This window comes from Colletotrichum lupini, chromosome 7 (genome assembly GCF_023278565.1).
Source record: "Colletotrichum lupini chromosome 7, complete sequence".
Classification (NCBI taxonomy): Eukaryota; Fungi; Ascomycota; class Sordariomycetes; order Glomerellales; family Glomerellaceae; genus Colletotrichum; species Colletotrichum lupini.
The window spans coordinates 4,151,387-4,178,036 of record NC_064680.1 but is presented as its reverse complement, the minus strand read 5'-3'; the positions used below and the strand labels follow the sequence as shown (position 1 = coordinate 4,178,036).

Genomic DNA, 26,650 nt, shown 5'->3' with positions numbered 1-26,650 from the left:
ACCCCTAATTTGATTTGGGAAAGTTCTGGGTCTGTGATTCTTGCTACCTTGACGGAGTTTGGGCTTGGCACGTGGGACGAGGGGGTAATTCGGAGTCTATAGGGCGGGAAGACTTGGTACTCCTCTATATTTGCGGCATGCTGTTCGTTTGGCTCTTGCATTTGCATGCTAAAAGAGTTGCGGAAGTCTACTTTTGCTCCAGTCATACACAAGGTTAACAAAAAGGTTTCTTTTCCAGACAACAGGCCTTGTTACGTTTACGTGATATCGTTCCATACCAGTCGCAAGTAACGTGATGTGGATGGAAAATTGTAGCGGCCATAGTCGCAGCTCTATATCATTTCCACGAGTACTGAGGTCACCCTTTCCTGCGAATCTCCTAGACGTCTAGTGCCGGGGAGGCTACATGTACCGTCCACTGATGGCTGAGGCACCAAAGCCCCACAGGTTCTTTTGACAGACAGCCGACGTCAATACAAGATATGGGGCAGTCACGCATTTGGGGTTGCCATTGATTGTCTTGTTCTGCAGTCTATGTTTTGGTTGGCCTCGAAGCGAGTACAGACTATAATGATGCTTCGAGATATGGACTATGGTTTTCGTCTCATTCTTAAACCGGTGAATAAACCCTGGAGAAAGCATCTTATGCCATGGTCAATTTGTTTGGTTTTTTTTTGAATCAAGACTCCGATACTACGTCTGAGACGCTACTCAGAAATGGCCTTGATCGTGATAGCAAACGCGAGAAGCAAAGCTTGGGATTTGGCTTCTCAAAGTACGGCAAGCATGGGCGATACCTATTGGAGCTAGACCATAACCTAGCCAAATCCTGGATATACAGTTATTCGGGTTTTGTGTAGGGTTCCTGGTTTAAATTAGAGCAGCTCCCTTCGATTTCTGATCTCCGGATCACGGCTGAGAAGTTTGAAATCAGTCGGCAGTGCAGAAGAAAGTATTCCATCCCCTAACTTTAATTTACCAGACAGCAACTTCACCGTCAACCCGACATTCCAAAGCCAGCCCAAGACCAACATGCCGACCAAGCACGTAAACCACACCTTGGAGACCCTGGATCTGAAAATCCCACTAAGCTGGAGTGCCGCGTTGGTGTAGGCGCCCTGGAACATCAAAAAGTCCCCTTCTGAGTCGATCCAAGGAAAACAAACGGGCAGCGGAACTCACCCAAAGGAAGACCATGGCCCACCCGCACAAGTAGATGGTATCCTGTTCGGTTTTCATCCCCCTCCGAAGAAGGCGCGAAAGTCGTCCGGAAATGCCTAGCGGGTGGCCTTTGATGAAGTTGAAGGTGAGGATGAGGATTGTTGCGAGGGCGAGGGCGAGAAGGGGATCCACCATAGGATGTGGACTGTTGCGGTCCATGGCGACTCGTGGGGGCCGGCGGCGAGGGCGAGGGAGGCAGTTTGGGTTACGGAGGTGAAGTATTGGAGATGCTGGAGAGGCCTGCGAGTTCTGCGTCGTCGTGTAGTATGAGTAGGAGGATGATGGAGGTTACCCAGAGGGTGTAGGATATTGGTGTGAGGCCTGGGAAGCGGAAGTCTACTTGGTGGAGGGCTGTGGCTGTTGTTGCTTTTTTTTGGGGGGGGGGGGGGGGGGGGGGGGGAACCGGGGGGAGGGGGGGGGGGGGTGTGGGGGGGGGTGGGGGGTGGGGGGGGGGGGGGGGGGGGGGGGGGGGGGGGGGTGGGGTGTGGTTGTGTGGGGGGGGGGGGGGGGGGGGGGGGGGGGGATGAGGAACCATTGTTCGGAGAAGTCGCGGATCGCGGTTCGGATTAGTCATGATAGTTCGTTAATGGGTGGGTGTGGTAGTGTCTGTGGTGGGATATTGGTTAGTTTGGGGACCAACGGCATTGATTGAATTGCTAGACGTGGAATTTAGTGTTGATGCTGCGATGAGTGATCTTATTGGTGATGATTATGTTCCACATCAGAAGTGAACACAGGTAAACTAACCTGTGGGGGGGGGGGGGGGTTAGCTAACTACCCCATATATTTTTAACTTTTTATCCGTGTACTATAGGTTAGGTCACGGGCCATATACTAAAATAGAAATTTTTTAACTTCTCCTCTTATATACCTTAGATAAAAATTATAGTTATACTAAAATAATTCCGAATCGGTTTAAAACCGATTCAAAACTTATTTAGAATAGTTTTAATAAATTCGCTAAATAATACGGGTATTTTTCTTAAACTTAAATTACTAATACTACTTTTTAACCCTTATTATTTTAATTAATAAATATAAAATAATTTTAATATATTTTAAAAATTCTATAAAAGTAGTAGTCTATTTAAATAAGAAGAGGTAAGACTTTTTTTAAACTATTTTTAAACCTATTTTAAATAAGTTTAGAACTCTTTTAATAAAACTTTTAAAATATTACTTATTTTAATTTCTACCGAAGTTATTATAAGCGGGTATTAAAACTAATAAAATAATTACCGAATTATAATATAAAAGATTATATATTATAATTAATTAATACGGTATTTAAAGATAAGTAAAGAAGGTATTATATATTACATTAATATACGTAATTTATATTTAAAGGATATTAAAGTACTATAAGGAACGGTATATAATACTTTTTAAAGTCGTTCTAAATTATTTCTAAATTAATTCCGAACTTAATAGTTTTAATATAATAATACTCGTTTAGTATTTTTAAAGATTACTATATTTACCTTTTTATAAAATTAAGTTTATAAACGCTTTATATATTATTATATTAATAGTAAAGCGTATTTATATTTTAATTAAACTTTACCTTATTAAAACTATACTCGAGTTATAAAAAATATAACTAAGGATATTACCTCTATATATAAACGTATTTATAAAATATTACTAAAAAAAAGAGTAATTATATAAGTTTTTTAAATTAATTCCGAACTAGTTTAAAAGTAGTCCTTATTAATTATTTTTATAAGTAAGTAAAGGCATAGCTTAAATAATTCGAAATAAGTACTTCTTATACCCTATTTTATAAAAATTGTAATATAAAGGTTATTAATAACTAATATAGTATATATATATTATTTTAAACCGATTTATAACTTATTTAGAACTAATTCCGAATCTCTTTAGTATATTCTTAATACTTAATTACTTATTATATAGTATATTTATAAGAATTTATATAGTAATAGCGAAAACTATTATATTAAATTTCCTCTAATTAAATACTAAGCCTATTTACTTTTAATATGCTCTATATTATAAAGAGAAGAGGTTAATATAGTAAGAGGAAATAAGTATTACTTTTTTATAAATAATAAATAAAAATTACGATATTATAATAAGCTAGTTCTAAATCTATTCTAAATATATTCCGAAGTAATTCTAATATAATTTAGATATAAATTATATTATTTTAAAAGAAATTCTCTAAATATTATATCTAGTAAAATAGAACTATTAGGTACTAGTTAATATTACTATAAAACTAGTAGTTATTTTAACTTCTTATAGTACTTATAAGCACCCCTCTTTACTACCTACTTAAATACTTAAGAGTATTTATTTAGAACTTCGGAATATTATAAAAAAGATTAGTTAATTAAGAAGCGGATTAAGTAAAAAAAACGTTCCGAATATGTTTAGAATTAGTTCTTAACTACTTTTAAATATATTCTTATAATTAAAGGAGCTTACTAAGCTCTATAATAGATTCTATAATTAGATTATTATAGAGATTTGCGGTGCCCTTAGTAATACTAATTAGCTTATAAATATTATATAAATATAAGAAGCTCTTTATTTTCTAATTAGGTTATTTTACTTAACTATATAAAACGAGTATTAATATATATAAGCCCGTTATTATATTAATATAAGTATTTTATAAAGCGTTAAGAACTATTTCTAAATCGACTCCGAATTTATTCTAACTTCTTTTTAGTATATTTAATATTTTAATAATAATAAGTATAATCATATTTATATTACTTTTTATTTAGAGTAAGCTAAACTTTAGAAAAAGAATGCCTTTTTGACTTTTTAATTAAATACGAATTATAAATATATTAAGGGCTATAATAAAGTTAAGGTTATTTAGGGCTAGTATAACGAAGTTTCTTAAAAACGTTCTAAAGCGATTCTAAATCTATTCCGAAATATTTCTAAACTATTTATTAACTTTTTAAATAGCTATTTTACTCCTCTAAGTCTTTATAAATATAGAGAGTATTAAGATATACTATAGGATATACTAACTCGTTTTTTAAATTCTTAAAAAGCGTTTTGGGTATATTATTTAATAAAAATATCTTTTTAAATATAACTAGGGGTTATTAAGTATTATTATTAACTAAGATTATAAGAACTTAATAAGTAAGTTTATAAAATCCTTTTATATAAGGTTTAGAATTAGTTTCGAACTAATTTAAAAAGGGTTTAGTTAATATTTATTTCTTTATTACGATTTATAATATCGCCCCTAGGAATAGTAAGTTAAAAAATATATTCGATTTTACTTAGTTTATTTCTATTATAATATTAAAAAACACGTTCTAAAAGATCGCTCCCTAAACTTAAAATAGAATTAAATAAGGAGTATTCTATTCTATTAATTAAAAAAGGACTACTTTTTATTATATAGTTAATTACGAGGTAAGGTAATTCGGAACTTATTTAGAAAAGGTTTATAATTAATTTAAAATCGATACTAAGTAATTTATTAATCTTATTTTAAGCTTAATATAAATCCTAAAAAAATATTATAGCTAGACTTAACTAGACCTATTTATAAATACCTCTTAAGGATTAAGATAAGTTTTATATTTATATTAATATTATAAAAGCCCTTTATTAAGCTTCGTATATATAAAGTAATTATTTCGTTCCGTTATTAATTTATATTTAAAAATAGGTTAGAATCCTTTTAGAACTAATTTAGAACTAATTATTATATTTAGATCTAGGGAATATAATAAATACCTTCTTAAGCAAAATACCCTTTTTTAAAAATTAAGTATTTATTTTACTTAGCGGGATATATTTATTATTAAAAAATATCGTACCTTAGCTAGTTATTTAAGTATAAACCCCTTAGAACTATTTATAACTAAATTTAAAACTAATTCTAAACTAATTTAAAATAAAACGTTAACGTCGTTTAAAATAACGAGAACTAGCTCTATATAAAAAAGATATAGGGGCTTATTAATAATTTATTAAATTATTACTTCGTAATTTTTTAAGCTTAGTACTTTTTAATATAAGTTTAGATAGCCGGTTAAGGTCTTAAAATTAGTTATAGTTATAATAAAGGGTATAAAATATATTCTTAAGCCCTTTAGAACTCTTTTTAAATAGATTATAAGGTCTTTCTTAAGTAACTTTGTTTAATATTATTCGTTAAGATTTACGTCGTATATTTATAATAAATTTATAAAACGAGGTTATTTAAAGTTAAAATAAGGATATTACTAAGCGTTATACTTTATTAAATATTTAAAAAAGGGAGCTACGTTTAGAAATAAGCTAATTAAAGCTTAAGGAAAAGAGATTACGGTTATAAGAACTATAATAAAGACTTTAAAAATAGTTTAAAATCGATTCCGAATTACTTTAGACCCTATTCCTCCTTATTTTATAATAATTCTTAATAATAATATAATATAAAAACTAAAAACTAAAGTTTAAATATATAATATATATATTATATATATTATATATATTATATATATTATATATATTATATATATTTAATAAAGTTATAGTTATTTAATAATATAATATATTTTATAATTATATATTAAATATTTCGCTTATAATACTTTTTATTAATATACTTAATAAAGATAATTAAATAATAATATAATATAATATAATTATTACTTTAGTCATGTTTTTAAGTTTTGAATAATTTAATATTATTTGAAAATATATATTAGATTTAGTATTTAGTATACGTATTACGATTCAAATAATATTCTAATATTATTATTTAAAACTATTTAGTTTATAATATTATAAAGAAATCAAGACCTATATATTATTATATTTTTATTTCTATTATTTTAATTACTTATATTATTAAGTATTATTCAATATAAAGTAAACAGTATCATATAAATAATATATAATTACTTATAATAATAAATAGGTTTTATAATAATAATAAAGATAGATAAATATATATATATATATATTAATACTATATAATCGATATTAAGACCTGCCTAAGTAGTTAGTAAAAGTAGCATATATATATAAATATATATAATAATAAAAATATAAATAATAAATATAATAATTATAATTTTAATTATATTATATTTCGTAAAATATTCTAAAAGATAGAGGAAATAATACTAATATAAAATAAGTAAATATATATTTAATAATAATATAACTATAAATAATACCTATATTTTAACATAAGAATTCTATATTTAATAATATTAATAAAGAGTAAAATAATAATAATTTTATATAGAATAATATATTATTCTTTAATAATAATATAAATAGATATATAAATATTACTTATTATTAAAATATTCTTTATTATATTAGTCTTATTTTAAAACTTAGTTAATTAAAATAAAGATTATAAATATATATATTATATATAAAGTTTATATTTTAATTAAAATAAAATAGAAAGTAAACTAATATTAGTTATATATTAAAACTTCAATTTTATAATATAATAATAAAATATAAAAGTGGTTTTAAATCCGTTCTATATTAGTTCTAAATTAATACTAAGAAACTACTTATAATAGGTATTTTTTAAAAAGATAAAAGTATAAACTACTAAACTAATTCTGAACTATTCCTAAAACGATACTAAACCGGTTCTAAATTACTTATTATTATTTTTATTTTTATCCTTAGTATTACCCTTAACCTTAGTATTTTTTATATTATTATCCTTATTTTTATTTATAATATTATTAAAATCGATTATAATAGGATTTTCCTAAGTAGAGATATTTTTTAAAAAAAAGGTAATAACCTCTTCTTTTTTTACTTCCTCTTTAACTTAAGAGAACTTTTATTAAAATTAATAAAAACTATTAAGTTAAGAGGGGGGGTAGGCTAGATAGTTTAGAATTAGTTTATAATTAGTTCTAAACTAGTTCCGAAATAACTTATATTTTTTTAAAAACTATAAGAAGTATATTTAAACTTAGTATTTATATTAATAATACGACGTATAGTAGCTATATTAAGCTAAGTAAAAAATAAGAATTAGTTTAGAATAGGCTAGGAATTACTTTAAAATTACTTATAACTTCTTTACCTCCTTTACTATATATAGGGACTTTTAAAAAGGGAATAGGAAATTTAGCCTTTTTTTTTAAAAAAAGAGTAGAGAGGGGGCTACGGACCTTACGGTTCTTATAAACTTTTTTTAGCTTATTATAAAAAATTAAATAAATAAATAATTAATTAATTCTAAATTAGTTCTTAACTAGTTCTAAAATAGTCCTAAACTACTTATTTAAAGCCTTATTATTTATATTAACCGAGTTAGTACTTATTTTATAGCTCTTTATACGTATTAGGATATTATTAATTTTATACTTATAAATATAAATATAAAGATTACCCTTAGAAATAAATTAAGTTTTTTAAAAATTTAAAATTAGTTTAGGATTAGTTCTAAATTATTTAGGAATTATTTATAATTATATAAGTAACCTTTTTATTATTAACTAAAAATCTATAATATACCTTACTAAATATAAGCTTAATTTTATTATTTTAAATAATTTTAAATTAGTTCTAAACTAGTCCTAAACTAGTTCTTAATTATATACCTTATTATATTTAAAAGGGGGTAGGTTTTTATAATAAATAGGATTACTTTTAAGGCTAGGAATACTTAAATAATAGTCCTAATATACTTCTTATTTAAAATTAGTTCTAAACTAGTTTAGAAATAATTCCGAAATACTTTTAGAAAATATAACTTATTAAATACTTATAGGAGACTATAATAGGTAGAATTAATTCGAAACTAGTTATAAATTAATTAGGGAGCGAAAAGGTAGATTAATAACCCTTTTTATAAAGGGCTTAATATAAATCAATAACGAATAAAATACGAAGTTAATAAGGGTATAATAAGGGCTACTTATATAATAAAATAAGAGGTATATAATTAGTAATATAAGTTATAATTAGTAAAAGTAGTTTATACTTAGCTAAGGATTTTTTAACTAATTAAAAATCCACTTAGCTAGTCCTATGGTAATTAAACTAGCTAATTAAAAAATTAGTTAGGTTACGTCCTTTTTCCTATAGTTAGGTTAGGTAACCGGGGGGGCCACAGGTCAGTTTACCTATGTTCACTATCAGAACGATTTTGAGAAAAGAGGTGAGACAGGGGGGGGGGGGGGGGCAAAGTAAAGATCTCTCTCTTCCCCCATGGCATAATGGCACATGGCAACATGGGGGGATAGGATGTGAAGATGTTGGGTTGGGCCAGATGATATGCAGGGCGCCCAGATGGGAAACGCCTGAGCGGATAGAGGACGGATAGACCAACGGGTAGATCGGTTTTTTGTCGATTGTTACACTAGCCCCCAGCTGCGCCATGCCGTAATCATGACGCTCTAGAATAACATCGTGTCGTACACGATGTGGGAAACGTTCAGACGCGCGGCTTACTCACCAAAAGTATCACCTCGAGCTCAATGCCGTACATCCATCCTTATCGCGGTTTACCTGCCCCATGTTGATCGCGTTACATCGCCTTTGGTAGTAGGATTCCGGATCAACGGTTCGCGCACCAACCCTTCAGATAGAAGATCAAGCGAAACAAGGGAGAAAAGTCATCATCACAAAAAGAACCATGGGACTACCGGCGATGAGACCCCTCCTGCTAGCGGGCGGCAAGTCGACCCGGATGGGCACACCCAAACACCTCCTCCGGATGCCCGACGGAACACCCCTGTACCGGCGGCAGCTGCAACTGCTACGCACCATCTTCCCGGAGCCGCAGACGATCTTCATCTCGCTGGCGCAGGAGTCCGAGACAGACGAGTTCCTCGACGAGCTGCTGGCGCAGGCCGCCAACCAGCCTGCCGAAGTGGAGGACTGCAAGACACCACCTCCGAGGATACATATCCTGCGCGACTATCACCCCGCAAACCCGGATGCAAAGCATGCTACTGCCGGCGGCGACAGTGGCCCCGCAGCGGGACTCCTGGCAGCGTACCGCTACGACGCGTGGGCGTACTGGGCAGTGTTGGCGTGCGATTACCCTCTGATCCCCGCGGAAGCCTTCTTCCACCTGTTCGTCAAGCGCGACGCCGTGCCCGTGACGTGTTTCCGCACCGCCGAAGGGGTATGCGAGCCGCTGCTGGCGATTTGGGCGCCGCCTGCGCTGTCGCGTTTGGCGGAGCGGGTTGCGCGGGGGCATCCGCGGCCCGAGGAGACGGCGAGGGAGCTTGACGGGTTGATGGTTGATGCGCCGGCTGGGTGTGAGTGGTGGTTGACGAATGTGAATACCATGGAGGAGTGGGTGAAGGCTGTGGAGGAGATGAAGTTGGGGCCGCCTGGGAGGGGGGAGATTGCGCCGGAGGGTATTGTTGCGGATGTTGTGTAAGAAATCAAAAGCCACCACCCTGGTTATCAAATCGACATGCGAGCGCTGGTTTGCCGAGTTCGTGTATTATTCCACATCATGCAAAGAGTGAGTGCGCTCCCAAGGCAGGTACATCTCATCCGGCTCTCGGTGGACGAACAGGGCAAGAACCGGGGGACCCGCACCGGAGGACGGCCGACGGAGCCGAAGGGTGGGAACCCCGCCTGTCAGCACCTTAAACCCGAAGAAGGGGCATGTTTCTCGGTCTAAACAGCCGGGAAGCGGGGCAAAATAAGCCAAACCCCACTGGGCCGACGTCGTAAGACGTTCCCGCAGAAACAACATGCACCAACGACCAGGCAGCAGCGGCGTGCAAACAGGCAGACATTTGCATTTGAAGAAACGACATTCCATGTCAATTGCTGCCGACTATTTGAAGGAAAGTCCATTGCGGTCTTAGTGATCTGGTATTACAGTTTGCGGTGCAGACCAACAAAGAATGTATGTGGGCCACCCTTCCGCTCAGCCGCTGTCTACCAATCCTTCCGATTTACCCCATCTAACATGACGATAGCAACATCACATGCACACGACTAGACAAACAGAATCACCATGAGCGCACCCTTAGAACAGAACGGCTCAGGCCTATTCAGCCTACCATGGGAAATCAGAGAGAAAATCTACGAGTACTACCTCTCATTCGACCACGACGACTTTGGCGACACAGTCCGGCCGCTGCACGTCTACTTCGAGCAAGGGGAATACAAGAAACCCTTACCGCCGCTCATGTTAACCTGCAAGCGCGTCTACCGCGAACTTCACCAGCCCGTCCACGCCGACGCCATCATGCGCGTACACTCCCACGGCTACGGCGACCGGCGCATCGGCTTCGCCGTCCACGGGACCCTGCGCTTTGAGCGCCTGCGGCGGCTGTACGTCCTCATCGCCATGGAGTATCCCAACTGGAATCGGTGGCTGGCCATCTTCGCCGAAGTAGCGCGGCGGGCGGAGGGTTTGGCGGAGCTTGTCGTTGATTGGGAGCCGAGGCCGGGGCCGCCGAACCCGAAAGTGTGGGAGGCCAAGTTGACGGAGAAGAAACATGATGAGTTCTTTGGGGTGTTGGCCGCGTTGAAAGGGTTGGAGGTTGTGAGGTTTTATGGGGAGATGCCGGAGGGGTGGAGGGACAGGTTTGAGAGGGAGGTTGATGCGAGGCTTGTGTGTTATCGGTTCAAGTGGTGGAAGGAGACTGGGCTGGAGTGAGAATTAAAGAGGTACTGGATTGGCTGGATACAAAATAAGGCGTTTGAGGAGTTGGGATTAATGATGCTTACAGATGCCATGGCAAGATGGATAAATATCAGGCAGAATGATCTGAGAGGGCCCTGCTGTCTGCTGAGCTCATGCTTTGTAACAAAATATTTAGGTTGGATGAATGGAAGATATTACCTTGTGAGAAAAGGTTGCTGGAGTCATGATACACCATCTTTTTCTTCAAGACCCTCTCACGTGACATGCATCTTCACACTTCACCTGTGAAGCATCCCGTGGACATTCACTGCTCACCTGCTCAACCACCTCAGGCACTCCTCGCCAAAGGCGAATACGACGAGTATTCCATCTTCAAGCCATACCCCGACATCTCCTACTTACCCTCTCGAATTCCTCCTGGAAAACAAGAGATCTTTTCCTCACCCACACTCTCACTTGCTTCTTTGGCAAGGCACTCTTCACGACCTTCGCTTCTACAGCAGAACCTTTACACTGCGACAACAACCAAGCTCTTTGCTGATGACCAGAGAGTTATCCACAATGAACGTGCAGAGTATTCGCATCGTTGCTGGTATGTCTTTATTTTTTTGACGAAATTATCGCTGTTCAATTCGAACAACGCAAGCTCGTTTCTTTCACTGGATTGGCGAATATTTCAAGCACTCTACCCTGCCTTCCCAACCTGAAAAGACCTCAAAGAAATATTCTGACATGATATTTATAGCTGGAGAGGATTCTCTTCCTCACAGCGTGCGTGTCTGCTACGAGGACGCAGAGGGCCGAGTTGTACCTTACCCTGCTTCCAACTATCGCATCATTACCGAGGAGACCCACCACCGTGAGATGATGTTCAACAGACACATCGTCAGCTACTTCCAGCTCTGCATCAACGTCATAGTGGCCTACTTTTTCGGCTTCCTGGTCTGCTACGGCATGCTCAGCATCATCCGCCCTTGCTCTGCTCACGGAACCGTCAACCCGGCCTTCGAGATCGCCGCTCGCCAGGAGTACTCCCTCGACAACACCATGAATCTTGCTCACTGCAACATCCAGCTCGAGAAGCGCGGCTACATTGACGAGGCTGCCTTTCGCCGAGCTCAGCTTGCCAACTCCCTTCGTCATGCGGGCATTACCATGCGTGACATCGACTCTGTTCTCAGCACCGACCATGAGATCACTGATGACAGCGTCAACTGGCACACTCCCGATGCTGACATCTTCGCCACTCGTGATGATGGTTGCGTTCTCAGCATCGAGACTACTGAGGGTCCTTTCTGTATGTTCCCCATACTTACCTGTTTCGTTCCTTCCCTCAGACTTTGCTGACACCATCGACAGACGTCGAGGGAGAGCTCGACCGCTTCGACCTGACCGATGGCCAGTCTGGCATTCCCATGTACCTCGACCTCCAGATCATCGACACCGAGACCTGTCAGCCCGTTCCCGACATCTGGGTTGAAGTCTGGCGTAAGTCCACACACTCTCCTATCCCTAAATCTTGGACATCCAACTAAATTCCACTACAACAGACACCAACTCCACCGGCATCTACTCCGGCGTCGTCTCCAAGGCCAACGGCGCAGGCGAAGCTGACCCCTCCAACGCAGACAAGACATTCCACCGCGGCCTCCGCAAGACCAACGCCAACGGCGCCGTCTGGTTCGGCACCAACCTGCCCGGCCACTACTCCGGCCGCACCCCGCACATCCACATTATGACCCACGTCCCGGGCACCGAGCGCCTCGCCAACGGCACCATCCAGGACAACGTCGCTACCCACGCGGGCCAGCTCTTCCTCGATCAGAAGCTCGTCGATACCTTCCGCAAGCACGAGCGCTATGCCGCCAACGAGCAGACGTTCATCGAGAACAAGCAGGATTACTATTTCCGTCAGGAGGCGAACTTTACGGATCCTGTGATGAGCTATGTTCTGCTTGATCATGAGGATCGTGATATCGAGAAGGGTGTTATGGCTTGGAAGCTTGTGGGTGTGAACATGACTAATGTTCGCGAGATCCACGTGGCTCATCAGTTGGAGGGTTAGTTGGAGAAGGGGTTGGTTCGCTGGTCTTATGGACCGGTGGACATGACATCACTTCGAATCAGTCTTTTGCCTCATTGCTCTTAAAGCTCCTCATTAGTAGCTTAGATGGATGGGCCTGTCTCATGCTGACCCGACATGGAGATAAACGGCCTTTCCGAGAAAGCATCAATGCATCTATATGCAACACCCCAATGCTGCCTTTGCGCCCGTAAAATGAATTCGATGTAAAACCAAGCATGAAACTTTACTGCCACTCGACTTTCTTGTCAAAGTCCAAGAAGCCTTGAATAATGATGATCTCATCCCTGTATGCAATAGCCACACTGTCTTTGGACACCGTCCGTATCAAAAGATCGCCTGTACGCCAGAAAGAGGGAACAAAGAGGTGCTGTGTATATGATTTCGCGCGTTCAAAACTTTTGAGACTGAAAGAACTGATCCACCCGCCCCGTGTCAAGAATATGACTGCGGAACGAGTGATCCCCAGAATAGCCTTCACGCTCCCGAGAAGACTGCTGACGGTGCAAGAGACGGATACTTGCTTGGAAGCAGTATGAATATTGCTACTGGTGAGTAGAAGGAATGTGTTCTTGTTTTCTGCTGGTAGATGAAATGCTTGCACCATGGCGTCGAACTCGACACGGGAAAACCATTTGTTCGTCAGTGTTGTATCCTTGAAACCTGGTGGCAGAACCATGGAGATAGAGGAGAAAGAAGCATTTGATCTGAGATCATCCCAACGGAAGGGGCGTACAGTGCTCTGTTCTAAAAGAAGTAGAAGAGACTTGTCAGTCGGATGCTGCATCCATTGACTGCTTTCTGTAGAGAGCTGACTTGGTGAAAACGGTTCCGGGGGAGTCTTGTTTTGCCACAGTTCTTCACCTCTCTGTGTAGAGAATAAAACAGCAAGACCATTTGGTTCAATAATTGCTTGTGACACCGATGAAGACGCCCGGGAGTTGAACACAACATCTTGTTGATACTAGGGATTGTGGTGTTTAAGATGAGGAGATATGCGCATTCTAATGCATCTCGTTGATGCATCGACGCTTACCAAGAGATTGACCTTCGGGTTCTACTCGACTACGCGAATGCTTGCGGAGTGATGCTTGAACTCGACAATCTTCTGTCCGTCTTTGACATCGTGAATCGAGACGGACCCGTCTTCTCTACCACAAAAAACATGTTTGTCATCACCCATGGGTGTCAATACAGTAACAAACTTGGCCTCATCAAAAGGCCTGGTAACAGATCTTTGAAGATTGCTTTCGTCTGGGATGTCATCTTGGTCGCTGGACGTATCGTCGGTCGCATTCTGCCTAAGTAGAACAGAAGGCTCCCAGACATTGCAAGAACGCCCCCGGATATCGTAGAGCCTGAGGGTGTTGGAGGAGAACATGATGCCAACCACAGTCTCTTCAAGAAGTTCAAGTCGATGTAACAACTGAAGAGAGTCGAAGTTGAAGAGCGACACTCCTCCTTCGGTATCTCCGGCCGCCAGGATCATGCCATCCGGCGAGCTGGCGAGCACTCGCGAGTGCAGACTGACCGAGCCGACCTGGTGCCACCGGTCTTCATCAAAGTGAATCACAATGATATCCCCATCTTGGTATGCAACGGCCATCAGGCCAGATTCTATTGCGGGGTTGAAGACAACATCCAGAATTTGGGGTGGACGTAACTTTTCGGAGCCCTTCTTCTCTATGCGAAATAATCTCTCGAGCTTGTCTTCCTCGTTAAGATCGAAGAGAGTCAGGTGGGAACTGCGATACGTGACAGCTGCGTAGCCGAGAACGGGGGAGAAGCGGACAGCCTCTGGGCAAAATCTGTCGAGACTTTCGTGATGATCGTCGGAGTTGGAGTCAGATCTGTCTTCGATAATGCAGAGCGAATCAGACTGCTCTCCGTACCGGGTCGAAAAGGTAAGGACTGCCTGCTTGACAGTCCCCTTCAACGTTACAAAGACTTTGGAGTCGTTGGCATTGAACGAGACGGAGAACGCTGTGCTTTTGATCTGCTTTTGCCAAATACCATCAATGTCATGTCGCCTTGACGGACTCTTGCAGTCCTTGGAAGGATCACGAGACACTACAGCGGGTATCTCATTGGTTACCGAGCTGTGCCACATTTAACCAGGCGAACCACCCTACTGGAGGAATTACCAGTCCTTTGAAGGCAGTGACGCCTTTCTCAAAGTCCGAGGCGGCAGGGGTGAAGAATTGGATGCGGGGAAACTGCCTGATCTTCCCCTTGCGGCTCAATCACACCGAAATCGACCCATACCTTACTTGCAGCATAGCCTGCTTCGCGGTTCATCACGACAGACAGAAGCCGATGTACTACGTGAGCTGTAATTTCTTTTCGTTGCGAGAATTGGTAGCCTGAGTCTCAAGGTGCAAGCACAAAACTTTGCTCAGGCCCACCGAGGCAAACCACCGATGATATTTCCAAAACAATCAACCAGCGATATTGAGACCCTGAGAACTTGAGGCCATGGCCAGCGACCGTGTAGTAGTGGCCGTGGATGAGAATCTTCTTGCGGGTAAGCCTATTGTATCATGACTAATGATAACATACTGAGGTTTGACATAGAACTTCCTAAGGACGGCAAGGTGATCGAGGCAACATCTCTGGGACTGAGCGACTGGTGCGATACCACACAATACAACGTTCAATTCCCAGATGGGAGCATTCAGAGATTCTTTGAAAAGGCATGATTTCAAGTTATCTCAAAGTTATCTCAGTACTCGTAAGCTCAACATTCCCTGACTGGTGTCACAGAAAGCAAGAGGTGAGGGGGGCTTAGAACAGATTCGAGCACACTGGCATTCCGAAAGCAGCGTATACAAGTTCATCCCTGAATACATCCCTCGGCCAGTCGCGTTCAGGGAGTATGCATCTCAGCCGAACACTTATTTCCTCCTCCTGGAGTTTGAGGACATGATTGACGATGACATCCCACCTCCAGAGACATATATGGCGGTCCCAAGTGCGCTTCATCTCCGCAGTGCAGGGAAATCTCCCACAGGGATGTTTGGATTCTCAGTGAATACTCATTTTGGCAACCTGACACAACCCAATGGCTGGGAATCTTCCTGGGAAGTATGGTGGACGACTCATATGAAGTTCCTGTTGCAAAGGGAAAGAGTCATTCGCGGCGCCTACGCCGCCGAAGATGAGACAACATTGAATTTCTTTCTGGACACAGTGCTTCCTCGTTACTTGCGTCCCTTGGAGACAGAAGGCCGCTCTATCAAACCAACACTCTGCCACACAGATCTCTGGCCTGGAAACGTCAAGTACAAGCTGGACAACGAAACCATCATTGTATACGACGCAAACGCCCTATGGGCCCATAACGAAAGTGAGTTGGGAGAAACTTAGATCTGTAGTGCTATCGAATGTGATACTGCCGGAACTGACATTTGTGAAGTTGAGTTGGCCCCATTCCGCAACCCAAGATATCCACTTGGGAAGGCATACTTTCGAGAGTACTGGAAGCATGTACCAATTTCCGAACCTGAAGAAGATGCCGACAGCCGCATAATCATCTACCTCATCCGCCATCAGGTCTGCCTCGCCAGCCTATACCCCAATGAGCTGAAGTTGAGAGATGCGTACGTTGAATATGAATTTGCTCATCGGCCACGAGTTACAATCGCGAAGTGCTTACAAATATTCCATAGATTCCTCAGCAATATGCGTCTTCTAGGTGATAGGGTTAAAGACGAGAGTCAAGAAAGAAAGGATGTTGAGAGAGCCCAGGTTTCCTTTGAGTCCCAGATCGCTGCACCAGTTCCAGTTGGTTTGGTGTAGTAAACGTTCAGTATTTGAGAAATCGATGTTTGAGAGAATTGAACTGATGAAGCGTTTCACCGACATTCCAATTGAAGAGATGTGATCAATTTCCAGGTTGTCAGATTCAATTCCTGCATGTGGTGTTGCCATGTTGCGGTTGCAGCCACAAGCCTGAGGATCAACAACCAACTGTCTGTCATCTGCTGTGCAACGAGCTCATTTCGTGTGATTGGTTGCTACCCCGCCTCCCAAGAAATGACGGCTCTGGCTTTTCCGTGACATGAAGAGCAAATTTCTGACACTAATGACGTTTTTCCAGGACAGAGCAACTGTCTTGTTGCTTACCTACCTCGTATCCTCAACAGCTCGCGCTCCAAAGTCGTTTTCTGAGTTAACTGAAGGCTGAAGCTTCATCAACTCTACCTAGACGAAATGGCCCGGGTCAATGATCTTGAAGGTACCGATGGTATAGTACCTCTGGAACCTATCCTTACATCCCATCAAGACGCTGAGCTCGAGAACGAGGTCGTCAACGAAGACGAGCTTTTTACGGTTTTTACCAAATGGCAGAAACACTGGATCAGCCTCAGCGCATCGTTTTCGGCCATGTTTTCTACCATGAGCAGTTACATATACTACCCGGCCATTGTTCCCATCTCTCGAGATCTTAGGGTGTCGGTCTCCCTGATCAATCTTACAGTAACCTCGTATTTGATTATCGCCGCGATTGCACCTGCCTTTATGGGGGATATGGCTGACCAAAGTGGCCGGAGACCAATATTCTTCTTGATGTTCGTCTTGATGATTGGAGCAAATGTTGGGATTGCTCTCCAAAGTTCATTTCCTGCCCTACTGGTGCTTCGTATGCTTCAGAGCTCAGGTGCTTCTGGTGAGGATCAGTGCCTGACTATCATGTGCCCAGATCGTCTCTGACACCGAGTAGGGTTGACTGCCATTACCTACGGTGTTATATCGGACATTACATTGCCGAAAGATAGGGGAGGTTTCGTTGGTGTATTGTTACTCTTGTAGGTTCATCATTTGCCTTTACATACTGACTATAGGAATACTTACATTGACGCGTGCGCAAGTACAGACATTGCCCCTAGTCTTGGACCTGTGATTGGAGGCGGCATAACTCAAGAGCTTGGATGGAGATGGATATTCTGGTTCCTGACAATTATTATTTCAATTACAGCTCTTACCATGCTGTTTTTCTTCCCCGAGACGCAGCGCAACATCGTGGGAAATGGCAGCGCCAACGCCAGGGGCATTTACTGGAGCTTCTTCACTCTGATCAATAAGAGCCCCCAAAGGAAGAACGGAGGAGCATTAAGAAGTCAAAATTCCAGGCGACACTGGCCAAACCCGTTCGCCTGTCTGCCGATCTTGAAAGACCGCAGCTCACTCGTAGTGATACTCCTGTACGGCATCACATATTCCGTGAAAATGACGCTGCAAACATCGCTGGGTGCCCAGTGTTCGGAGATCTACAAACTAGACTACCTGACTGCGGGATTGATATATATCCCTTCCGGGGTCGCCGGAGGTATAGGATCATTTACAACCGGTTTGACATCCCCCTACTCTTAGACTACTTAGTATGGGCTGACGGATGAGATAGGGAGAATTCTCAATCGGAATTACCGAACAGCAACAAGCAAACTATCAGAAAGTAGTGACCAAAATGGCATTGCGCCCTCTGAAGTACAGATTGAACAAGTCAGATTGAAGGGCTTGAACTTTTTAGTCACTATAAACGCGTTAGGAACTGTTGGATACGGTCTCGCGCTCATGGCAAAAGCGGTAAAACTGCTCGTAATCTCAAGTCACAACATGGCGCTGATATGGTCTAGCACATGGCTGTCATGATCATAATGCAGTTTATCACTGGAATCACCACTGCTAGTCTGTTCACGGTACGAAGCTTATTACAAATCTAGAATGGAATGAACGAGGCTCTAACCAAAACACCTAGATGACAGGAACACTCTTAACCGACCTCAACTGCGAAAGATCTGCTACAGCACAGGGTGCGTCCAGCATAGTGAGATGCTTGGGAGCGGGTGCGGCAATTGCAGCACTACAACCACTCGCCGATGCTGCGGGTTTGGGTTGGTGTTTTGCTATCTATGCATTGCTCCTTGCCACTGAGTTGCCTTTGGCTTGGATCATTCGCAAGAAGGGACCGGGTTGGAGGAAGCAGCGCAGACCTTGATGAGACGCAGTCTTGTCGGCATTTGCTTGGGGCAAGCCTTGGCTTCTGGATCGATCACCCGACTGTTGCGCACCAACCCAGACAAAGGACCTCCCAAATACTAGAAAGTCACATCTAGTAGACAGACAACTTGGAGAAACAACCGTGTTCTCGATGCCTAATCTTTGTGATGCCTGAACTTTGCCTCGACAGCAACAATTCCCATCACCGCCATCGAGACGCTAATTGTTATGAACACTATGGCAACCCAGAGGCAGCAGTGCCTCTCGTTGGCCCTGACCTCGCGCGCCGACGTGAACTTGTCGCACGTTTCGCAGTGTTGGTGCGGCTTGAAGGGGTTGAAAGGGGCCGACGGATCTGGCGCCGAGTGATCGTGTACCAGCTCGATATCGCGCTCGTCGTTCTGAGGGATTGTCGCGTAGGCTGAGGCTGATCCCGATGGGGGGAATGCGTTTACGGGGTGCTCGTCGTGGAAGCCGTGCTCGTCGTAGGCTGGTGCCGCCTCGGAGAGTGATGTCTTTGAGGGTCCCATTGTAGCTGCGTCTTTGCGGCTCTTTGTGATGATGGATTTGCGATCGACTTGTGGGTATTTCAACGTTACCTTGCGTCAGGTTCAAGTACGATAGTTTTCTACTTTGGCGATGTCAGACGGATTGATGTTGGGCCTTGTGAGGCCAACCAACAGTGTGGCTGCCGCGTCAGCATCTTCAGCCACGGCATTCCGGTCATTGTATTGGTCGATTTCCGCCTCTTTTCTGCACAGAGGGCTGAAACCGTTTTTACATTTCAATCACGCCGCAAATGCTGCATGCAATTGAGGGGGACGATGGCTCGGTGTGGCCGTGCGACGCGCGGGCAGTGCTCAAGACGCACACTAGGTTAGTCACTGGACCGGACTGCAGTGCCAACGCGCCTGATGTCATCCTTCTCTTGGGCCTGTCAGCTTCCATTGGTTATAACCATCATCCTGCTATCGTAAGTCAACGCCTGGCACCACGTGATGCCGGCGATTGAGGGGTCCATGGGGTTCTTGCGCCAAGCTCCTCTCGCCGTCGACGACGGTTTTGTTGGAGGAGAGGCGAGGCGTAAATAGCAACGGTTCTTGAACTCCACGTGCTGGAGGAATGTCCTTGGACTCTGGGGCGTCCTGGAGTAAGACTAGTTACTGAGCGAGAAGTGCGCGATGGCGCGGGGTTCCAAACACAATTCTGCGGGAGGCAGATTGAGGTGGACTCAACTTCCTAAGAATGAGATGAACTGGAACTTTTGAGTAACCTTGACATACACAACGGGCAATAGTTAAGCCGTGTAATTCACATGAGCGAATTACTCGTCTCGCAATCTAGCATCTATCGAGCTTTCTTACCCTGCATCGCATCACTCAAGGTCGTGATTACGCGACATCCCGCACTTTGCAATACGATATCACCGTAGTACCTCCCAGGCAGGTCCTAATGCTCGCGAGCCTTTGATCCCTGTTGATATGCCGGGGATGTCGGACTTTTTGTTTCTCTCCCGCTCTGCCGCGTTTGTATCGATCTTCCAGGCTCCAGGCAAACAACCCGCCCAACGCCGCCCCGAGAGTCGCTAAGCTTGACAAGCTTCGCCAAGCTAGCCCAAGCTTCGGCTGCATCGTGCGCCCGAAGCTTGATCTATCCGGGGCCCTGTCTGCTCCCACGACACTAAGACACAATGATCGAATCACGAACGCGCCGCGAGGGCCGTTGGAGCTTCATTGTCGATCTGCGGGACCGGCCTTAACCGTAAGAGGAAGGTGACAGTTCGTTCCCGGCTGCGTCATCTTACAACTTTTATGCGGCCTTCAAGAGCCGAACACGCGATTAATACCCAGAAGTGCCAGGTTCCTCTGCGCCGTTGGTCACTAAGAAGGACACATGAAGTTTACATGACACCGAGACTCGGCCAAGGCCAATCAGGCTTATCAGTACAAGCTCATTACCAAATGACCTCAAGGTTCAAGGTAATCTGAACACGGCTTTTCTCGATATGAGCTTTCCAAAAGGCCTAGATGAGTCCAAGGTACCTTTGGAGGAGACCGGCTAGCAACGCTTTCTCGCATGCCGAACAACCGACCAACGTACCATGAACCAACGATCAACATTTGCCTGGACCCACTGCCGTTCAATCATCGAGAAGTGACCCATTATATCAGGGGACTTTTGGGCATTTTGGACCTTCTCCTTCTGCCTATGGTAAGCGTCAGGGCCTTTGTGAAGTGATGCCGTCATATACGAAAATGTTCAAATACCGCGGCCGGGCCAGCTCTGGTCGGAGTAGAAGTCTTCACTTGCTTGCAGTCTCTCCCCAGTCAAACTCAAGATGAAGCTCCTCAACCTCTTCAGCGGGCTGCTTTGCGCCTCTTCTGCGCTTGCTTTCAAGAAGCCGACCAAGCCTACGCTTCCGAGGTCCATTGTCGAGAGGCGCTCGGCCAACCAGCCCTTCTCTCACCCTGAGATTCAGAAGCGCGCCTCCCAATTTTTGACGGAGAAGACTAAGGGTGAGTAATTGACAGGCATTGAAGCTCTTGGTCGCCAATCTGACTTCTCTCCAAGCCTTCGCTGTCAATGGCACTGGTATTCCCGAAGTGCCCTTCGACATTGGCGAATCCTACGCTGGATTGCTCCCCATCTCCGACAGCCCCGACGAGACTCGCGAGCTTTTCTTCTGGTTCTTCCCCTCATCAGCCGCGCAGACCCCTGAAGAGGTGGTTATCTGGTAAGATAGCAAAGTAATAGTCGGATCTGAAGCAACCCGCTAACGTAATACAGGCTCAATGGTGGACCAGGATGTTCCTCTCTTTCCGGTTTCCTCACGGAGAACGGCCCATTCACTTGGGAAGCGGGCACACTTGCCCCCGTTCAGAACCCCTACTCATGGACCAACTTGACCAACATGCTGTGGGTCGAGCAGCCCGTCGGTGTTGGCTACTCCCAGGGAGTACCCAATATCACCGATGAGGTCCAGCTTGCGACCGAGTTCCGCGGTTTCTACAAGAGCTTCATCGACACCTTTGACCTCAAGACCTGGAAGACCTACATCACTGGAGAGTCGTACGCCGGATACTACGTCCCATACATTGCTGACGGTTTCATTTCCGCCAACGATACCGACTACTTTAACCTGGCCGGTATCTCGATCAACGACCCCATCATCGGCGACGAGACGATTCAGCAGCAGGTTGTCATCCTCCCCTACGTCGAGTTCTGGAACAACCTCTTCTACCTCAACGAGACCTTCATGGAGCAAGTCCGCGACCGCCAGGACTCGTGCAACTACTCCTCCTACCTCGACACCTACTTCCAGTTCCCGCCGCCCCAGGAGCCCTTCCCCGTCCTGCCCGATCCCTACAACAGCGATGTCTACGCCTGCGACATGTTCGATACCTTCTACGAGGCCATCATCGAGGTCAACCCCTGCTTCAACATCTACCACATCACCGAGACCTGCCCGCACCCATACTCCCAGCTCGGCATCGTGAACAGCGGCGACTACACCCCGCCTGGCGCCGAGATCTACTTCAACCGCACCGACGTCAAGAAGGCGCTCAACGCACCCCTCAACTCCAATTGGCAGCAGTGCACCAATGTCAACGTTTTCGGAAACGGAACTCGCCGCGGCTCTGACCAGTCTAACGGCCCCGCCATCACTGGTGCCCTGCAGCGCGTTATCGAGTTCACCAACAACACCATCATCGGCTCTGGTGACCTCGACATGCTTCTCAGCACCAACGGTACGCTTTTCGCGATCCAGAACATGACCTGGAACGGCGCGCAGGGTCTGTCGGAGTATCCCACTACGCCTCTCATCGCTCCTTACCACCCCGAGTACAATGCTGGCGCGCTTGCCGGCGCCGGTATTCAGGGTGTGTGGACCGCCGATCGTGGATTGACCTTCTACACTGCTCGTCTTGCCGGCCATGAGCTGCCCGGATACACTCCTGGTGTCGCGTACCGCATGCTCGAGATTCTGCTCGGAAAGATTGACAACTTCAGCAACACTGATGACTTCACTACCCAGACTGGTAACTTTACCGGAAACGGTACCATTTACAAGAGAAACCACTAGACGGGTGGTTATAATGATGATTGATTCATCTAGGAGGTTGAGGATTATGCCACAATCAGACTAGAGAGATTTATAGCAATAATGTCTACCCATGATCAAACTTTTGGCCCTATCCTATGTTGCCTTCTGGACATGGATGTTTTCGCAAATTTGATACCAAGAACCAGATATCGGCTACGCATTTGCCTTACTTCTCTTACTCCGACTACCGACGTCCGATTGATCGAAGCGTGGAGGAGTGACATTAGCATGGGATCAGGCCTAAGCATTGAGCTCACCTGGCGCAAATGCACTTGACTCTACCAAGTGCACCCCATCCACCCAACATTGCCGTAACGCCTGTGAACAAGATAATGCCGCCATATTGTCCGCTATACCCCCAGCCCTTGCCATCTCTTATCCACCCATCCCCAGTTAGTAGAGCTACGCTCAATGGCCCGCTAATCACGTTGCCGATTCCTCTCCCACCAGCCAACAACCCAAAGATGAACCCCGTGTCCACCGCCGGGCTCTCAGCCTTCAACTCAGACAGCACTCCAGACCAGGTAGAACTGAACCCGCCGGCGAAGAAGCCGTATGTGATGCTGAAGACAGCCAGCAGCGCTGTCTGACTCGAAAATCCCCAGAACAAAAATACTGCGAGCGCAGAACCGATGGTCGATATGAGGATCACGGTGGTGACGCGGAGGTGGTCTCCCAGGCTGCCCATAACGATGCCGCCGGGGATGGAGGTGACGTTGATGAGGACGAGCAGGGTCGTTGCTACAGTTGTAGAGACGTGGAGTTGTTGGACGGCGTAGGTGGAGAGGTAGGTGTAGGGGAGGAAATAGCCGAGTGATTGTAGGACGTTGCCGATTTGGAGCATCCAGAAGAAGGGGAGCTGGATGAAGTTGAGGTTGATTCGGCGTACGGCGGAGGACTGGGAGACGGGGATACGTGGTTTGAGGAAGTAGAGGAGGGGCGCCGAGATGAGAACCTGTGCGCTTGTGAGTAATATATTCAGCGCTTGCATGAAAATGGACGAGTGGTACCGTTGCAACACTCCAAGCTCGGAGCGTGACTACTGGTCCGAACTTCTGCAGACAGGTTTCCATGGCGAAGGGTAGCCCGACGCCAGCTGCAGATTTTCCAGCCCACATGACTCCGTAAGCCAGGCCCTTTCGCTTGACAAACCACTCATCCAGGTACAAAGTCGTTGGAGTGAATAGTAGCCCGCAGCCTAGGGCACATATGACACCTTGCGTTGCGATCAACTGCCACACCGTAGTCGCAAAAGAGGATAAGAGGAAGCCGGTCGCGGTGAGGAGCAGTCCAAGTGGGCCGAACCAACGGCGTAGACGGGGCCATCTACTCAAGATCGTGAACGTGAAAGGGGAGATGAGGTACATGATGCCCTGACCTCGTCAGCACATCCAAGTGATGATACGGGAGTGGATTCACGAACATACCGTCAAGGTGGTCCCAATCACTGCAATATTGCTGGTATCGCCCTCAAGCTTGTCAGGGTGACTGCCGTAATATTCCTGGAAGACACCAAATGCGAGGGAGTACCCTACAGAGTCCAGAGTCAGATATCTTCTCCTTAGCGGTTGGAGTGAGGGGCACACGAGTTCACCTACCCCACACGGGAAACTGGATCAGACTGCATCCGAGCAAGACAAGCCATGCCTCCTTTCTCCTGTCTGCGGGCGGCAATGGCGCCTGTTCAATCTCATTCTGGCTTTCTTGCTGTGTTACCGCTGGACTGGCTGTCAATGTGCGACCGCGCAAGTTTATTGCCTCGGGCTCGAAGTCCAGATGTTGGTGGTTCATGATGGCTGAGTGACATCAGTGGTGTTGTTGCTGCCGCCGAATGAGATTGATGCTGGTAACTGAGGGCGCGTACTTAAAAGAATCGCAAAAACATTTGGCAGGGTGAGTCACAAATGAAGAAAATTCAACATGACGTTGGAATTCAAGACTTAAAGGTCATGATCGGCCGACATACGAAGACTGATTGGCTCAAGATAAGTAGTGAGGCTACACTTGCAAGTAGGCTGCGGGGTCAGCACCAAACATTCTGTTCACATATTAAGAGGACCATTATCTTACCTGAGCCAATGAAATGTATGTCAGTAAGAAGTAGTCGTACTGACATGATACTAATGATATTGATCTATGCCATATACACATGCTGGAAGATGGAAAGGCGATCACTCAAGAATTGGATAGATTGGAGCCTATTATACGTTCGGGCGACACCCTATTGCCGTGGATGAGGTCGAGATCTTGGTGATGGTGAAACTTTCGACTAGACACCTGTTCCATTGTCGATGATGAGGCGAAGCAGTATGACCCATGAAAACCAGGACTTGACTTGTGGTCTAAAAATAGTTCTCTAACCGGGCGCATCGCCGTCGCCGCTTCAACTTGTCTCGCCCGATCTAATCAGAGCTACAATGCATGTTGTAGTTGAGGTCCGGATCGGAGCTAGGTGGGCTCGAAATCAGCCCAACAATCATCACAACGAAAAAACACCAACTTACCCATCAGAGGGAATGATAATCTGGCCCTGTGGCGTCCACGTTTGCTCACACACCGGTCTTTCACCGCCGCAACTTCTGCATATCTTCTTGAATGCATATGCTGTATCCTAGTCAGTATCCTGAACACGAAGCAAGATTCCTTCCAAAGCTTACCTGATCCGACATACTTCTGGAACCAAAGACGGATTCTCTTATTGGGAGCAGTCGTGCATTGGAAGGTTCCCCCATGGGTCCATTCGTCCGTTGTATTCATGCCCAGTGCAATGCTCAGCACAGATTTAATGGGCCTCCAGTCAGGAGTAAGACTGATCCTCCTCTTGACGGAAACTTTCTCCTCCCAGGGGATCGCCACAGTCTCGGGGTCGCCGACGAGCCCAACATGCTGCATCTTGGAAGCTGCCGTGTACGAACTCCAGTATGACTTGACATCGCGAAGCTCCCATTCGTCCCACATGAAGCAGTGGTTCTCTGCGGTGGTCTCTCCATCCGAAGTCGGTCCGTTTCGGAAGCTGGTCATTGGGATGAAGGTGTTGAAGTTACGGATGTAGATTGTATCTGCTGTGCCAGCGCGAGACACCAACATCCCCTTTACATCGTTCAAGTCGAAAGACTGGGAGATTAGGTGAGTCGGGTGCTTCAGGTGCATTCGCAATCTCATTTCTTTGAAGTCGATATTCTTGACCCGAGGTGGCGCGGATCTATCGACGAGGTTGGCAGGGATCCCGAATGCCAGGCCAGCAACGGCCAAAAGAGTGGCAAGGAAGCGCATCTGAGGGCGTCTCCTGGTATGGATTCTGCCTGATTAATGTTGTAAGATGGGAATTCTTAATGGCTGATGATGCCGGCTACAACGTGCAGATATCAGTGCTTCTCCGAATCGAACAGAAAGCCGCATTCCGACAAGTGTACATGCGATAAAATGAGATTGAAGAGTATCTCCAGCACTCCGGAATCAAGCTTTTCTGAAAGCGAAGCCCTAGGGCAAGGCAGGTGAGGACATGTACGACCCCCGCGACCAAGTTTCCCACGCTCGGTCAATGAGAACATATACGGCACGATCTGATAAACTTTGTTGTAACCAATTAACTAAGCCAATATTATGGCACAGTTGCCGCGACTCTAGCAAGGTTCGAAAAATAAGGATG

At 44.1% G+C, this 26,650-nt stretch overlaps 9 protein-coding genes across 9 annotated transcripts; 3 read left to right on the top strand and 6 right to left on the bottom strand.

Moving 5' to 3' along the window:
* Positions 1 to 875: 875 nt before the first annotated feature.
* On the bottom strand, positions 876 to 1,380 carry CLUP02_14266 (uncharacterized protein; the record flags this gene model as incomplete). The annotated part of the gene is made up of 2 exons (XM_049293197.1): positions 876 to 1,118; positions 1,183 to 1,380. The coding sequence occupies 2 exons, from the start codon at positions 1,378 to 1,380 to the stop codon at positions 876 to 878; spliced, it is 441 nt and encodes a 146-aa protein (XP_049150343.1).
* A 7,450-nt stretch (positions 1,381 to 8,830) lies between these two features.
* CLUP02_14265 (uncharacterized protein) lies at positions 8,831 to 12,878 on the top strand (the record flags this gene model as incomplete). The annotated part of the gene is made up of 6 exons (XM_049293196.1): positions 8,831 to 9,582; positions 10,171 to 10,780; positions 11,146 to 11,380; positions 11,559 to 12,110; positions 12,173 to 12,301; positions 12,364 to 12,878. 6 exons carry the CDS (start codon positions 8,831 to 8,833, stop codon positions 12,876 to 12,878), a joined length of 2,793 nt encoding a protein of 930 aa, XP_049150342.1.
* Positions 12,879 to 13,953: 1,075 nt separating this feature from the next.
* On the bottom strand, positions 13,954 to 15,006 carry CLUP02_14264 (uncharacterized protein; the record flags this gene model as incomplete). The annotated part of the gene is made up of 1 exon (XM_049293195.1): positions 13,954 to 15,006. One exon carries the CDS (start codon positions 15,004 to 15,006, stop codon positions 13,954 to 13,956), a length of 1,053 nt encoding a protein of 350 aa, XP_049150341.1.
* A 365-nt stretch (positions 15,007 to 15,371) lies between these two features.
* On the top strand, positions 15,372 to 18,894 carry CLUP02_14263 (uncharacterized protein; the record flags this gene model as incomplete). The annotated part of the gene is made up of 12 exons (XM_049293194.1): positions 15,372 to 15,420; positions 15,471 to 15,547; positions 15,660 to 16,242; positions 16,312 to 16,495; positions 16,565 to 16,683; positions 16,996 to 17,007; positions 17,104 to 17,565; positions 17,620 to 17,704; positions 17,768 to 18,246; positions 18,301 to 18,482; positions 18,533 to 18,595; positions 18,655 to 18,894. The coding sequence occupies 12 exons, from the start codon at positions 15,372 to 15,374 to the stop codon at positions 18,892 to 18,894; spliced, it is 2,535 nt and encodes an 844-aa protein (XP_049150340.1).
* A 157-nt stretch (positions 18,895 to 19,051) lies between these two features.
* CLUP02_14262 (uncharacterized protein) lies at positions 19,052 to 19,426 on the bottom strand (the record flags this gene model as incomplete). The annotated part of the gene is made up of 1 exon (XM_049293193.1): positions 19,052 to 19,426. One exon carries the CDS (start codon positions 19,424 to 19,426, stop codon positions 19,052 to 19,054), a length of 375 nt encoding a protein of 124 aa, XP_049150339.1.
* Positions 19,427 to 20,287: 861 nt separating this feature from the next.
* CLUP02_14261 (uncharacterized protein) lies at positions 20,288 to 20,527 on the bottom strand (the record flags this gene model as incomplete). Its single annotated transcript, XM_049293192.1, has 1 exon — positions 20,288 to 20,527. The coding sequence occupies one exon, from the start codon at positions 20,525 to 20,527 to the stop codon at positions 20,288 to 20,290; it is 240 nt and encodes a 79-aa protein (XP_049150338.1).
* Positions 20,528 to 21,234: 707 nt separating this feature from the next.
* On the top strand, positions 21,235 to 22,980 carry CLUP02_14260 (serine carboxypeptidase; the record flags this gene model as incomplete). The annotated part of the gene is made up of 3 exons (XM_049293191.1): positions 21,235 to 21,412; positions 21,468 to 21,630; positions 21,684 to 22,980. The coding sequence occupies 3 exons, from the start codon at positions 21,235 to 21,237 to the stop codon at positions 22,978 to 22,980; spliced, it is 1,638 nt and encodes a 545-aa protein (XP_049150337.1).
* Positions 22,981 to 23,254: 274 nt separating this feature from the next.
* On the bottom strand, positions 23,255 to 24,792 carry CLUP02_14259 (uncharacterized protein; the record flags this gene model as incomplete). The annotated part of the gene is made up of 4 exons (XM_049293190.1): positions 23,255 to 23,956; positions 24,012 to 24,374; positions 24,429 to 24,532; positions 24,600 to 24,792. The coding sequence occupies 4 exons, from the start codon at positions 24,790 to 24,792 to the stop codon at positions 23,255 to 23,257; spliced, it is 1,362 nt and encodes a 453-aa protein (XP_049150336.1).
* A 611-nt stretch (positions 24,793 to 25,403) lies between these two features.
* On the bottom strand, positions 25,404 to 26,274 carry CLUP02_14258 (uncharacterized protein; the record flags this gene model as incomplete). The annotated part of the gene is made up of 3 exons (XM_049293189.1): positions 25,404 to 25,449; positions 25,506 to 25,605; positions 25,659 to 26,274. The coding sequence occupies 3 exons, from the start codon at positions 26,272 to 26,274 to the stop codon at positions 25,404 to 25,406; spliced, it is 762 nt and encodes a 253-aa protein (XP_049150335.1).
* Between the last annotated feature and the right edge of the window lie 376 nt (positions 26,275 to 26,650).